This window comes from Neodiprion lecontei, chromosome 5 (genome assembly GCF_021901455.1).
Source record: "Neodiprion lecontei isolate iyNeoLeco1 chromosome 5, iyNeoLeco1.1, whole genome shotgun sequence".
NCBI classification, from domain to species: domain Eukaryota; kingdom Metazoa; phylum Arthropoda; class Insecta; order Hymenoptera; family Diprionidae; genus Neodiprion; species Neodiprion lecontei.
Genome location: NC_060264.1, coordinates 2,228,984 through 2,244,661, shown reverse-complemented (window position 1 = coordinate 2,244,661; position 15,678 = coordinate 2,228,984). Strand labels below are relative to the sequence as shown.

At 41.5% G+C, this 15,678-nt stretch overlaps 3 protein-coding genes and 1 long non-coding RNA gene across 6 annotated transcripts; 1 reads left to right on the top strand and 3 right to left on the bottom strand.

The window, feature by feature from the left end:
* Window positions 1–2,800: 2,800 nt before the first annotated feature.
* On the bottom strand, window positions 2,801–4,057 carry LOC124294530. Its single transcript, XR_006904414.1, has 2 exons — window positions 3,797–4,057; window positions 2,801–3,714 (listed from the first exon to the last, which is right to left on the bottom strand). It is a non-coding gene; the product is annotated as an uncharacterized LOC124294530 (long non-coding RNA).
* Window positions 4,058–4,108: 51 nt separating this feature from the next.
* LOC107228024 lies at window positions 4,109–14,455 on the top strand. 2 transcript variants are annotated; one of them, XM_015669366.2, is made up of 4 exons: window positions 4,109–4,471; window positions 4,553–4,940; window positions 13,663–13,812; window positions 13,891–14,452. In XM_015669366.2, exons 2-4 carry the CDS (start codon window positions 4,806–4,808, stop codon window positions 13,969–13,971), a joined length of 366 nt encoding a protein of 121 aa, XP_015524852.1. In that variant the 5' UTR covers window positions 4,109–4,471; window positions 4,553–4,805; the 3' UTR covers window positions 13,972–14,452. The 2 variants fall into 2 exon arrangements, with proteins under 2 accessions (XP_015524852.1, XP_046596045.1); XM_046740089.1 differs by lacking the exons at window positions 4,109–4,471; window positions 4,553–4,940 and adding an exon at window positions 12,409–12,659 and having other exon boundaries at window positions 13,891–14,455.
* LOC107228023 lies at window positions 5,209–6,672 on the bottom strand. The gene is made up of 3 exons (XM_015669365.2): window positions 6,308–6,672; window positions 6,077–6,247; window positions 5,209–5,983 (listed from the first exon to the last, which is right to left on the bottom strand). Exons 1-3 carry the CDS (start codon window positions 6,372–6,374, stop codon window positions 5,829–5,831), a joined length of 393 nt encoding a protein of 130 aa, XP_015524851.1. The 5' UTR covers window positions 6,375–6,672; the 3' UTR covers window positions 5,209–5,828.
* Window positions 9,253–10,563, bottom strand: LOC107228021. 2 transcript variants are annotated; one of them, XM_046740088.1, is made up of 4 exons: window positions 10,432–10,563; window positions 10,047–10,351; window positions 9,797–9,967; window positions 9,253–9,699 (listed from the first exon to the last, which is right to left on the bottom strand). In XM_046740088.1, exons 2-4 carry the CDS (start codon window positions 10,256–10,258, stop codon window positions 9,621–9,623), a joined length of 462 nt encoding a protein of 153 aa, XP_046596044.1. In that variant the 5' UTR covers window positions 10,259–10,351; window positions 10,432–10,563; the 3' UTR covers window positions 9,253–9,620. The 2 variants fall into 2 exon arrangements, with proteins under 2 accessions (XP_046596044.1, XP_015524849.1); XM_015669363.2 differs by having other exon boundaries at window positions 10,047–10,464.
* Window positions 14,456–15,678: the final 1,223 nt, after the last annotated feature.

Below are 15,678 nucleotides of genomic sequence, written 5' to 3'. Positions count from 1 at the left end.
AATGCGCGCACCAAGGCGACGCCTCATGGAAACGGTGCGAACTTCGAGGTCCGTCGCCTCTCACCCTACTCGCGAAGAATCGCCTGTAACAAAAATTAGATATCCTGACGTACTCACGAGGATCTCGTATGATATTTGTTGTTGTACCTCATCTAGGAATATTTGGCGGGTTGAGCAGTTTCCTTGAATGAGCCGGTTACCAGATTCTCACGTTTGGAGTTGGATTAGGTGATACTGGTGTCAAGGAATAAGTTATACGCAGTAAATTTTACACACTTTTGTATCGTCGTTCAGACGATTCGCCTCTTTCTCTCGTCTGGAATGGCATTTGTTCGCTGTACACACTCGACTTTCGTAACGAACCAGATTGGGATTCTCGATCCGACTTTCACGCTGTGCATATTTTTATTTGTTTACCAGCCTTACCGACTCAACAAATTGTAGTACGCATCGTCGGATGTGTGTTATTTAACACATTTTGTGAAAACGAAAGAACTGAAGGACTCGTCTGATCGATCTCTGGCGATAAATTAGTCAATCAGCAACTTTGTCTAAGCCTTTCCTTTCCGGAAGTTGGCAAATAAAACGCAGCCATTAATACTCGACGCTTGTTTGACCTTGAAAAATAAGTCACCATAAACAATCGCCTGCCGAATGCGGCTTCCGTATTTCGAACCGATTATATCCCGCGCGTATTCATTTGTTCCGACCGTTAAATATTGTACTTTGGAAGAATCAGAACGTACGATTGAATTCTCAGCAACAAATTTGTGACCAATTCGAAAACTTTTGTTTAATGAAACCTAGAAATTTTTAGCCGCGTAAGGATTGATAAAAATTTTGACTACTTTGAGGCGACGTTTTCCCGCAGTCTTGTGTGCGTATAACTTGCACGATCGAAAGATTCTCAAGGCACGTATTCCGTTTATCTTTCAGAGGGTCGCAGATATCGCGTGCTGGCGGGCTTACGCAGCCCTCGGATAGAAATACGGCTGGTTTTTTCATTTTGCCAAGTTTTCAACGTACCATGCGGTAAGTACAGAAATACGAGTTTCTGTAAGTATGATGCTCACCGCCGTAATGATACATGTAATATGATGTTACACAAGACAGCGAAACTGTAACCGCAAACTTTCTCTTGCAATTATTACAGTGCAACAGCGCAAATATTACCAGCCGAATCCTAACCAGAGCCAACTTGACAGAATTGAACCCGTCTGCGGAAACCCTCATCGCCATATACATGTCGCGAATCCCTCAGGAACAGTTCGCAAAACATGGCAGAGATAAGAAAATCGAGCGGGTGTGGATTCTCGAGGCGAGGTAATGGCGATGAATAATCCTATCTACCTATAGTTAGCAAGTTTGGTATGAAACGCAATCGCGTAAATTCTCAACTTCGAATACTAATTAAAACACTTCTCGATTGAAATCCTGATGTTTATAAGACCAGGACTCGATAGCGTATGTCGTAGAAAACTAAAAAAAAATACAATAGTTCATGCTCCACATGATCCGCGTTTCTTTTATCATTATTGCAGCTGGACCTGCGACAGAGGCGATGGATCGAACTCTTATCACGGCGAGAGGAGCCTGTTGAAGGAAATCTATTAAGCGAGGAGGGCATTAAAAACGTCGGGTATGTAATAAGTATGTAAGATGAGCAGAGGTCACGTTCGTTCGACGATCGGTTCGACGCGTGCGAACGGAGCCGTTTTATCGCATCGGTAGGTCACGGTGCGCGGGGCGGAGGGCAAGGGGGCTGAAGCAGATCAATAATATGTCGGTAGGTACACCTCTTGCCTACCTATCTTAAACCTCCTCGAAGTGGTAGCCCAGCCCGAACGCATCGTCGAGTCTCGCCGTTTTCGCATCGTCGAGAAAACTCACGAGTTAACGGGAAAAAAGACAAAAAGGAAAAGCGGGAATAGAAGAAGGATAAAGTTTCAGGCGGAGCTTTTGGGGCTTGCTATATGTATGTGAGCTGGAGCCCACCGGCTGAAAACAAACGTGCGCCCTTTACTTTTGATTAAAGCTCGGAAACACAGGGAAACAAATATTCATATAAGCGGGTGGGTATATAAAACAGTCGGGGAAATTATATTAATTTCGAAAGTTCAAACCGCACCTGTTTGCACGGTTGTATCTTTTTCGGTACACGCTCACCTTTGTCGAATAATCCAATACGGCCTTCAAGAATTCGGAATAATTCTTCCCGACAAAGGCTGGGCCCATCTGCATATACCCATGTTTACATACATGTAATATGACGTATTGTATAGTCCTTAGAAAGTTTGATTGGTGTATAATATAGCGAATGGGAATTTCAGAGCGTCACGAACGACACGGACGGTGACGCGGCAAAAGCAGCGTGGGCGGTGTATATAAAGGACTTGATGGGGTCCTTGCATTCGACAAGCCATCCTTCTGTTAATTTTATCACCGAAGAAAAATACCTGTATAATAACGGATACGACGGCACCGATAAAAAGCCGAGGTACTGCCCGTCGACAATGAGTATCGACACTAGGGAAAAGGGAAACAGTGACGTGCGACAGTTTGAACGATCGATTCTCGTCAGGGAAAATTGAGGAATGAGCAATTGAAGTTCAACGTACAAAAAGGTAGAGGGTCCGGCGTGGAGCGAGTCGTGAGTTTTACAATATTTCCATGATTACGTATTTTCGTCGACGAAGGCGTTTTAACACCGTATTAAATCTTTCTCCACGTACCGGAGCCATGCGGTTAATCAATGCTCGAATCCTTCGGTCTATGAGCTTTAAATTCATGTCAATGAGAATTATGTAAAAGAAATATTATTATATTCAATGATCGATGGTCAGAGCGACTGATACTATGGTCTTCGAAAAAGACGTAGCAGAGCATTATTGAAGTAAAATCAATCATTTTGACAATAAGGTGCATACGTATACAATATAAATATGTACACGAAGTCATACGGTACGCATTGTTGCCGTTCGTGTCCTAGATACGATGTTGATTCCAAATTACATTTCAGCTCTAATGGATGTGCGAGTAGGTAGTGTATAATAATACTGAAATTGCAGGGCCGAGCTGTCAGTTCCTGCAGTCCACGCCTGCCTTGTTACCGAGTTCTACTACTTGAATATACCAGCTGCAAAGGCACCGCGCAGCGCCGATCATCCTAGCCGACGGGAATTGAAGACTCCTGCAGAAGAACGAGGAAGAGGTTAAACTTAATTAGCTCGAGTCATTCTTGAGTCAGATACAGGCCTCTTGAAATTCGAAGATATTGGCTTTGAACTGCTGAGTTGACAATCTCACGTAGGTACAATTTACGTCCGCCGATATAATTCGTCTGTACGATGAAATTCGGTCGATTTTACCGAGTAATTACCTTTATTTTCACGCTTTATTTGCATTGCAGGGACCGTGATCGATGTCGTGCGGAGGGCAAAAGAGAGTACCTATGACGAAAACTCAACCAGCTGTACCTATCCCACAAACCTATGTACAACTTACGTTTGATCAGGAACACCCTGTGCGCTTGGCGTTTATACCTATGTATCTGACTACGCAGAGTATAGATGCCTGCAGGATGGGGTACAACTGGAAGTTGCGAGAGTGCCTGTCTTCCAGTTTCGCTCTTATTGTTGATGTTAGTTACACTTCTGCACGTATAGGTATGTATTATCCATGGCTGAACGTGGCCTCCGGGCCTGTGTCCTCACTCTGCGCGGATATAGGAACACAGAACTACATAAATATGCGTGTGTACACAGTTCATCCATCATGTGACATAGGTGGTACGTACTATCCGTCCATTTGTACGTCGCGGTGTGTACCATCTGCTTAATTAGAACCCTAGTTACTCCGGGTCGAGTCCACCGCTGTAATGCTTCGTCAGACGTTACACCTGGATGGTGACTAGAGTTATAAATTGACCGCATTGCACGCGTATATAGAGAATTCTAGATATGTGCCGTGAGTGGTGATTCAATGGTGTGCAGATCTATATAATATGTTACAATTTACAGTATTACAGTTGAAACTGAATATTAATGCATGGTTAAAACTCCCTTCATACATTTGTTGCAGTCCGTGGACCGCTGAGAAAGACATACATCGCTACACCCGAATGAGTCCCCACACGATTATGTACCTCGTCCCATTCCTCGCCGACGGCGCACGGTGTGGTTCAGAGACTGACACTGATGGGCCACACGAATCGAGGTTATGAATATCGATTCCCGATCAGGCGCCTCCGTTCCCACTGCTCCAGTTCCTATAGATTAACTTGTTGCTGCACTGTGGACAGCGCGCCTGCATTCACTGTTTCATCTTCATGCATGCGTAGTCACGCCTGAATACGGTTTACTCACATCCAAGCTGCCTTCGAAAATGTAATGTCGACACGGACAGATGGATGAAAATGGCTATTTCGATCGCAGAACGAATAGGTGCGAAAAATTCTAACCACACGCAAAAGGTCCGTACTCGAAAAATTATAGAGAAACAAAGTATAATCTTACAGTTTTTGTTAAGTTTATTTTTCCCCCTTTATACGCAGAGGAAAACGTGAATGGGTATAATAAGGGCCATGCTGGGGGATCAAAGCCGGATCCACTTCTGGTTTATGGAGGTTGAAAAAAAGAGCCGGGAAAGAAGACTGACATTTGACCTCAGATTTGACCTGAAGAAAACCTGGCGACGGGGGTTGAGCGGTGGAAAAGTCGTAAGGAGTAATTTCGGCGCGTCGGTATCTCGTTCGCCGGGAACACTGGAGTCGCCACCGTACGCTTATTGATCCCGTTGGTGAAAAGATGGCGGCCGCGACGCCCCGCGTCCTCGCGATTATCCTGCTGATCTTCGGTCAACTTCGCACAGGACGAACCGCCGATGGGACCTCGAAGACGTTCACGTTTCCGGAATTTCCGTACAAGGAAACGGGAAAAAACGTAAGTCAGATTGTTGAATTGGTCAAAATGAACGAAATTTTCACGCGCCGTATACTATAGTATCATAACCACGTCGCAAAGTTGTATGTCTGTAGGTACATACATACCTATATTTTTGGGACAGGCCTTATCCTGCACGGTTTATCATTTTATGCACGTCTTTATCTGTTTGAAATTACAGTACTTGCCGCTGCGCACGATACGTTTAACAATTTTAAAAAGACATTTTTGAACGTTACTGCGGGTAATAGTGAAGTAAAAACAAGTCTTGAAGTGCAAAAAAATATCGTTGTCTGTCATTTTTACAAATTTGGTATACGTAACTAAATGATAATTATAACTGCACACATGCAGCTCCGGCGGGTATGATGATTTTACGAAATGCGTCAGACATGCACACATTCATCCCAACAAAACGTTGTTCACATCAATGTTCATTTTTATCGCAGGATAGTAAATTTTATCGCATGAGTATATCTCCATGCGCTATCTTGGCATTTGACCCAACGAGTCTGGGGAAACAGTTTATACGTATAATAATATTCATCGATATCTAGTCGGGTTAAGTACACACAACGTGATAATACGACAGCAGCATAACAATCACGCCTGTCTTCAGCCTTCAATTTTCGTAACAGATGTAATTTTCGCCTCGTACGTTTGCGTGGGAAAGAAAATCTCCTAGTTCTAATTAGATTAGAAATAAAGTTTTACGACAGAACTCTCTTGCTCTCCTGATTCAGCAAGATCGCTTTAATTGAACTTGACAATTCTCAGCAACGTCATAGTTTCTCCCTTTACTTACGTACTTTATTCATGTATGAAAAAATGAAACGAACAAAGAATTTGAACCTGCGGTAAAATTGCACCAGCTTTTTCGGGTAAGGATCACCAGGATGAAAAACCACCACCGTTGCAATAGTCGTAGCGACAGGCGCAAACTTTCTGTACGATACCTGGAGACGGCCTTTTCTCGTAGCACGAGTTGCTGTAACTGGATTCGTCCCAACCACACATCCTTACGATGCGTCTGTCAGGTTCCACTGCGATTAAGAGGTCAATTAAAGTTTTCGAAGCCTTGGCATATCAGACGACGTAAAATAAAGAGCGTGATAAAAAAAAGGATGCGGACTAACGGTCGTTGACTGAAAAATCGATCGTCTGTTCGATCTTGCGACACAGGGTGTACCCAGAACCACCAGGAAGTTCGTTGCAAGGCTTTTTCGCCGATTCGGGTGGGATCTCATCGGCGCACAAGGGGTCAATATGGCTGTTGCAGTCGTAGCACTCCAACGCCCTCGAACCTTCTGTTATACCGCAAAATGTGGATTACAATTGTTGCGACGAATGTGGAAAATCAGACTCACCAATGAAGAAACAGACCAGGAACACCGCCAGCAGAGACACGAGCCTGGCTGATCTTGGCGTCGACATTTTTTTATGAACTCTGAACACGGTTTACGAATGACGGACTCGTTCGGAATGGACGATACGAGGGCTCAGCGTTATATTATAATGTTGGATAAACGCTGGATAAACTATAGTGATCTTTGAACTTTATTTAAGTTATTAGAAACCGCAAACAGAATAAAATGTATTATCTCACTTTGATAACGTTGGTGCCTAATCAAGAGACTCATCGTCAACAGAGTCAGGCCAAGTACGTAAAAAATAAACCCACGTGCAAGCCGACGCAGTCTCTTTACCGCGAAGAGAAGACTTATTGGCCTAGATGGCGACAATATTATCACATATCAATGGCACCTAATAAAATTCACTCGAGTTTAGAGAGGCTGATTATAAAAGACTTGACTCTGGTGTGACGATTATAATCCAAGTAACTCTACGGACCCCGATGATAAAACAGTGAACTTCTGTTCACTGTATAAGCGTAGAAGATAATTGTTTTATCATCTGGGTCCGTAGAGTAACTTGGATTATAATTGTCAAGCGAAAGTTGGGTCTTTTATAATTAATCAATCAGTCTGAAGTTGAGTGAGTTTCATTAGGGTTCATTGATATGTCCCCCCTCCCCCTTCCCCCCATTTCACAACTAACTGCAAAATTCGAGAATACGAGTTTGAAGAGCTTTCATTTCAGCTCTACTTCAGTGCAATCAATGATGTGTATAATATGTTGTACGTATGTAATAACGAAGAATTTTCTTCCTCTGGCTTTCAGACCACAGATACATAACGTCCGAATAGAAAGTTGTAGGTCTAAAGATATCATAGAGAAGCAGCGTTCTATGCAGAAGTTACACCGATCTATACAGATCAGTGAAAAGTTTACGGAGACAGAAACAAAAGCGAGTGTCGATCTCGATATATTTGATTGATGGTTTAAGTGATTTGCATGAGTATAAAAATAGCATAGAAAGTCGCTTGAACCATGTCAGGATTACGTGGAGATGAAGATGACCATGGAATCCACTACTTATTACGGTTTATAAAGTTAATTATTTACTAAAAATATTGTAATTATGATGAAACCTTAGTTATCTACTATAATTAATGGTTTTTTACTAATTAATTCCCAAGAGGATTATTATATAAGCCACATGCCTGCTATTAATAATGAAACTCATTCCACGGTTGACCTAGCGTTATCATACCTACGGCTAAGCGCTTCCCACTTTTAGCTTCATATCTCAAGAACGGTTAATTGTATAAAACGTTGCGTCAGACCAAATTTGCAGAGAATTTTATGCTCTACAACTTTTGTAAACTACTCCAAATGTCATTTAGAGCAAAGGAGACAAGATATTTACAAAAAACCGGTTTTACAACCTTTTACCTCGAATATCTTGACTCACGTACACGAGATTCTACAAAAATTTTCAGCTGACTTATAGAATGTCAAAACAAAGATTTACCCAAGTTTATAGCTTATTATCTTCGATTTTGAGGTTTACTCCTTTTTTCACCTCATATGACTGTACTACGATGCGAATGAACGGACGGAAAGAAAATCAGAGCCAGTGTTGAAAAGTTCGTAAATGTAAGAAGTAATGATAAAAAGTTAAAAATCATTTACATCGTTTTTTATCTACAATGCATAAATATTGCGGCGTAAAAATTGCACCGAGCATCACTTCGCTTTTTTGAACAATGATGCCACCACTTTTAGGGTTACGACAGCTAAGGATCAGTTGTTGAAATTATCGTGATAATCGATGAGAAAGCATTTGAACATTCTCTGAAACGTATATGTAGTATGAAAAACTGATGATGTATATTTTACGTGAAAGAAGAAAATTATTCTACAACTAACAAGTCCAGCTATTATTTGTAATTTGACGTAAAAAAATTTGTATAACGCAGAACAGCATGCTTTGTGTGATATAACTTCATTTGTCAGTCACGAATTAATATGCAATGGGACGGCGATGGGACGTAGGATTAAAGTGTATCAAAATATGAATTATTAATAGTTCTCATGCGAACGAGTCCAACGCAGACTTCGCTGACATGCGTAATAAAATAAAAATATGCAGACCTTCTTGCCTAATCGTGATACCTAATTGTAAATACAAGTTTATAAACTTGAGTGTGACTAATTCGACAGCTTCCACGCGCTACAATTTGAACTGACCATCAAAAAATGTTTAAAATGTACAGCGCTCTATGTTACATGAAACGAAATACGTAACACTGACACGGAAAGTATCCCAGATTGATATAGACTCTTGTTTGATATTTTTTTCATCAGAATCAACAATTTGAATTTCAGAATTGTGACACTATTTTGCGTTTCAGCGATTAAAAAACAAACCTGATAATCGTTTCCTCGAAGTAGATAAGCAATCCATTTTTGGAAATTTAATTTATTTTCAATTTGTAGTATTTGTCGGCACATTTTTTCATTGCGTAACTGAATCACTCGCTCGTAGATTTTCTGTAAATTCGCACGCATGTACGAATTTACCTCGCACTGATCCAAAACGGGATTCTCTCAACGTAGAATACAACATCCAAATTCTCCAATATAAATATAAATCTGGATAACTGTTAAACAGGGTTTATACTTTTGATTTCCTAATGGTTGTTAATACGGTAAATGATGTGCCAATCATAATTTCAGAACGAGGTATTCACGCCACTCACAAGACACCCGCCCCCGACGCGTTGCGTAATTTGAGGATGATGTCAATGCATACATTGTACGAAGGAAGTATTACATACAGCGTGATTAGTACCTGCAGTGCGTATAGGGTGGCGTCTGTAAGAAGGCTAAATATTTTCCCACTCTATCAGAATAGGTATGGTGACGGGGCGGAAAGAAATCTATTTCAACCACAGGTACACGTGTATACCAATAACAACTGATCATGTATTTGTATCCTGCACTGTTTTGACAAATATAATAATTTATACACCTGTACGTAATGTTTTAATAGATGAATGATTTGGTTTGTTCGTTAAAACGTATAGGACGAAGATTACAGAAAACAACGAACAAAAGCAACGACTAGAACATCAAAAAACCGCATGCAGCAAAAGGACTTGCGGATTGTACAGTGCACAATGCAGTCTTACAAATTACAAAGTATACAATTCTCTCGTGAGGATGCCAAGAATGAAAGATGACGACAGGACGAGAAAGAAGATGGGCGTGTGGCCATCTCCGGCATTACAATTGTTACCGTAACACGAGCAGACCTTCTGGTAACCCCCGTATTCACCCTTTTCGTAGCACTGATTTCGGAACCTCGATTCGTCCCAGCCACAGGTTCTTATGATTCGTCTCTCCGGTTTCACTGGAATCGCAAGCACAGTTCATTGAGGATGTCGAAATCTCGACTTAATCGAGGATCCGGGGTGTGGGATGTGCAGATGCAAAATCGCAGGACTCACGTTCGTAGACGGAGAAATCTACCGTCTGATCGATCTTCCGACACAAGCTGTACTTGATGCCGTTCTCGTTGTTGTGGCATATTCTCTTCAGCGAGTCGGGAGGAACGGAATCGGCGCACCGTTTGTCGATGTGGCTGTTGCACTCGAAGCACTCCAGGGCACTCGAATCGCCTTAGCGGGTGCATGAAAATCAATTAGACACAATTGTAACAATTGGCGACGAGTGCAGAGCGTGCGGAATCAGACTCACCGAATAGTATCGAGGCGCAGACGAGGATCGGCAACATGAGTGAAAGGACCATCCTCGTTCCCGGCGACATTCTTACAAACTTCTTCACGTCTACTGAGACCAACGAACGGCCGGCTTATCGTGAATGCCGGTGATGAGTGCTCCTTGTTCGGACGTGGGATGGACCCGGGGATGCGAGGCATCGCACCAGGCGAAACCCGGTGTTTTGCCATCAACGGACACTGGATTGAACTGGTCACCTCTGAACTTAGTAATTGGTCAAGTGGTTACGCGGGGTCCAGATCATTCCGCACTTCGCCGTCTACCTGCCCTTCGAGCAACCGGGTTTATTAAGGTCGGTGGGAATCCGATCGGTGCACGGAAGATGTCAAGAGAGACTTTTTACCAAGTGCAGCATCTAACCGGACGAAAGATACTTGGCAAATGCATGAGCAAAGCCAGAGCACATCTTTTCCGAGGACTATTTCAAATCCTCGCTGACTTCACCCGTCGAGTCGGCGCAAATCGTCCATTCGCGTGCCACTCCTAATAAACTGGCAACGCGTGGCGCTCCGCAACGGACAGGAAGAAAAAAAATCATCAGACACTGAATCATAGTCCTGTGCCGATTATTCCCAATCCGCGACCATGCGTCGGACAATGTAACCGGCGAATTATCCCTCCTCTGACCTGAGTGAGCTACAAAGAAGCCTCACCATCGTACTATCCAGGTTACTTCCGGTTTATAGTGAGAACGTAACATGCACCGAACAATTCTGTGATAAAACGATTGTTACACGGTTCTGAGAGCAGAGGGAATCGTCATTCACATAAGTACGTTACACACGGTTAGAAAAAACATGTCACAGCAGATCCACTCCAGTTTTTGGGTTGATTTTATCAATTTTTTAATATATTACTAAGTGAAAAAAAAGGACACTTTACAAATTAAATGTTGATATGACAAGTTAAATTTTAAAATTTCAATAATTTGCGGCATATTTACTAACAGAAATGTAGCTAATAACACAAACATAAAGTGGACTTGCTGGGACATTATGCTTAGGTAAATTTTTCTAACAGTGTAGCCTTCGAAATAAATTCACTTTTTCAGTATTAGTCCTGCAACATATGATTGACGATTCATACATGTATATAATCAAGTTTCATATTCCATGACCGAATGGTATAAGCAATAATTTCGAGGGCTCGAGTCGAAGTCCCGGTAAGGTTACTCATAGAGTTCCCAACATCTCCTTTGTCATGTGTTTCACGGAATGTAGAACATACTTAGAAATTACGTGAAAAACAATTGGACACAAATTATTTTCGGAAAATTTTTTTTTATTTCACATATATATACATTCATACTTATAAAATTTTTGACTTTCAAAAATACAAACATCTTTCATTATACGTACATTACAAGTACAATTTCATTCACTCTCAGCTTCTGTGTGTACATGCGTCTAGGTATATTTAGATATGATACAGATATATTTGGTCTGATATAAATTTTCATTATCGTTGCAAATTCGCGTGATGTATTAAGTTATTGACTGGTATATTAACCTTTAGAGGGCCAACTTTTTTCCCTTGAAATTCGATATTTTTTCGAATTATCTGCTGACTCCTGAAAGAGCCAGGCCGACCCTCTCAAGGTTAAAAACTAATCTATACACAATTCCTCATTGTCTGATTAACTTTTTGTTTGAAAATTTTTAGAACCCTATAGTATTGTTAATAATAATAGTCAAAACTCTCTTTATTCCGCGTCATATTTGAATGAAAATAATTTATATTTCACTATAGAGATATATAGAGTTTTGGTTAATTGCTTGCTGGAAATACATAAAAAAACCTGCAACAAACAACTAACCAAAAGACAAGAAAAAACCTGACGTGAGTAATTTTTTTTATAGGCGTCAATATTGTATAACGGGTGCGTCAGAGCTGCGAATCTTAGAACGCGGATATCTCTCTGGTTAGAATAAACAGAGCAACGGATGATAACAAGACGTTAACCAAGGAGGAGGAATGATGACCGTTGCCGTTGCAATTATCACCTGTGCACGAGCAGACCCTTTGTATACCACCGAATCCACTCCTGTCGTAGCACTCGCCTTTGTACTTTGACTCGTCCCATCCGCACGATCTTACGATTCGTCTATCCTCGGGAACTGTAATCAGAATCTAAATGTACAAGTTCCGAAACGTGAAGCTCACGTCGCAAGATGATATTGAGCCGTTGACAAGAACTTTGGAAGTAAGAAATAGTCGGACCGAATCATCGGATCATCGAGGAAATGACGTAGGGTATATAACGCAAGTTGAACGTACGACCGTTAACCTTAAACTCGATCATCTGATCGATTTTCCTACACAAGGTGTGCTGGTCGTGGCATTGCGTCTTCATCGAGTTCGGAAGAACGTCATCGAGACACCGGCTGTCCGTGTGACTGTTGCACTCGTAGCACTGGATGGCCGTCGAACCGTCTATTAAATCGTCCAGACATGAGTTACGATATGCGTGAACGTACGTTTGAACAAAGTCTGACTCACCGAAGAGGGTGCAACAGGCGAGGAGCACCGCCAGGAGAGGCCAGAGCCCGGTTATCCTCGACATTCTCGAAGGTTCGTTTTGGAAGACTATCCAGCAAGGCCCGCAACTACGGGCTTATTGATGTTCCCGTCGATCGGTCCCGGTGTTTTATATTTGCAATGGGATGCTAGGATGCGAGACGTGATTATGCCGGCTACTCCTGCCGGTGTCTTGCTATCAACAAATGCTGGATCAAACTGGTTATCCCTGAACTAACTCTGCGATCCGCCCAATGGTCCGTGGATCCAGTTCATTCTGCTCGCGGGATTTGTGCTTAGTGTTCATCGACTACGGCGCCGTTTTTTCATCCGGTTGAAACGGCGCTCGAGGCATCTCTTTCTCTCTCTGTCTTTCTCGTTCGTTTCCGTTTCGCTACTCTCGGCGAAGCGGCCGTTCATGCGCCGCTCCTACGCGTGCGGCGGCGTGCTTGTACACACAAACAAATTAGGCACTCGTCGTCAAAGAGATGAAAAGTGCCTGCCTGGCCCTCATTTGCTGACTCATCGCCCTGCCAATTGTCCCCGAACAGCTACCGCGCCAGACATAACAATGCAAGTGGTTCGAAGTACCGCCCTACCCTCCTACAACCTGCCGGAGTCGGTTGGAAAGGAATACTGCACGAACGTCCTTGATTCAAATTTCGAACGTTCTTGATCAAAATTCGTATTGATTCTTAAAAACGTGTAAATACATGCCTAGTTTTTCGTATAGAATTGTTAATTTTCGTAAATTTTCAAAAATTGCAGCAGCTTGTAGATTTTTTTACTGAAAGAATACAAATTTTCATGAAAATGTACAAGTTTTCATGAGAAACTATGCATAATTGTAAGAAATGTCCAAATTTCCTCAAAAAAAATTCGTAGAAATCATTATCACCGGGGGTAGCATCAAGCTTACTTACTTCCGTTTTGCAAGACGAAACTTGCCTAACAGTAATACGATATACCATATTCCTCCTATTCCTTGAATGCAGAAAATAATATTACTTGCTCGAAGCATGATTGTCCTCATTTGTATCCTTTCTCTTTGAAACAGGAGCTGCTCTTCAGGGAGTTCGAACAGGCCTGCGAGCAGAGCGGAGCCTGCAGGATGCTGCAGCAACAGGGTAACAGCATAACGAAGGTGCGATGCATCAGGGAATGCGTTTCGCCATCCTGTTACCAGGAGATCTACCTTCCCGACCAGGTAAGCGCTGCACAGCGAACCGTAGGAAAAAAAAGTTCATATCGCTCAAGCTTCACAACGATCTTATTTTATTCGCAGTTGGAGGAGGGAGAAATTGACGTAAGACTGAATTCCTTCAAGGGTTGCTTCATGCAGCGAAGTGGTCGACCCCGGAAATAACTTATGCATTATACGGCATAATTTTTCATCCGTCATCACGTATATGTATTCGAGATTCGATCACGCCAGGTAGTGTATCTATTAGTAATTGAATTCTTTTTAACGTTCGATAAATTTTTCTAATTATATCACGAATTTAAACTAGTATTTAGATTATACATACATACATGTATAAGTATATGTATATATAATTAATGGTAAACTGAAGTGAAATACTCGTGGCTTTAATATACTTATCTACACCGTCGCCTACGCTAGGTACGCGTTTGTGTGTATCCATAGTAAGAAAAAAAAATATAAATTTTGCGGTACTGAGCGCGATACTTTCTATATACAATTTTTAAATGCAGACGTGTAACGCACGTAAATATTGTAATCGCCTTTTAAAGTTTTACGTATATTTATTACGAAAGAATTGACACTATCTAGGTACTATTATAATAACTATGCTAATGCTATTTTCAATAATAAAAAATCATTTATATCCTGCAGTTACAAATGAAAGATCATATGATGTCATTATTAACTATCAAAAATGAACTCGGTTGATCGAGCTCAATTATCTAATTAATTTAATGCCACTCGTTTAGGTCTAACGAATTGTTTCCACATTTAAATCTCGCGCCTAATTTTGAATTTCATCACGGATGGCGTCACCGGTTGACTCTACCACCCCGCCATCTTCGCCTACTTGTTTAAACTATAATTTGTTTATTCTTCACTCAAAACTGATTGGCATTTTTTTCGCAGTTCGATAATCATACGGTTTGTTACGCAACAAAGAGACTCTAGAAAGCAGCCAAAAGGTTCTCAATCATGGACTAAACATATCAAGCTCATTGTGATAATTTTATAATGAAGGCCACGTTGAAACTACGACGAAAATTGGAATTCGTCGGTATGAATAAAGTCGAATTTTTTCGAATAACAGTCGGAAACAGGGACAGGTACAAAACAGATATTGCCCGTTGCATTTGACGGTTTCCTGCGAAGAAAATAGGAATTGGATTTCTTGAGAACAATACGGAATCACGTTGAAGTATCGATTGGAATGGAGCAAAGAACGAATACCGGAAATCAAAGGCCGCCCATCGCACGCAGGTAACAATTATTATCACTAGACAAAACAATGCGCAGCATTGAAACTAGTAGTCGATGATTGATTGCGTGATACAGGCGCAAGTATTGCTGTAATATTTCGCGTAGTAACTCCCTTGGTTCCTATTCTCACCGAAAGATTATATTCCAAAGTCCGCGGGCCTACATTGTTGCGCGGCAGAATTGATTCGTGTATCTTGTAACGTATGTCAAGCGGCGTTGCCAACCCATCAAACGAATATATCTATTTAGATGGCACCACAATAATTCGTTCAGGTAATTTAATGGCGCCATAATAAGTCGTGATATTTCTCATTTTCAAGAGTGATGTTTAACGGTATTGAAACATATTCAGAGATTTTTTTATCAGTATTGAAATTTCGTCAAAGATGTTCAGATTTTATTCACATTCCGGCCTCAACGGCAATATTTCTTAACGCGAAAACAACTTTTCTCTTTTCTTTGAACGGACTCAAATTTCTTTAGAAATCCTACTGAAATTTTTCTACGGTTGGCAAGGCCGATGAGATGCGGTATCTCGACAAGAATATTGGTACGCCTGACATCAATGTCGGCGAATTAATTAAGGCGAGAAAGAAGATCCCCTAT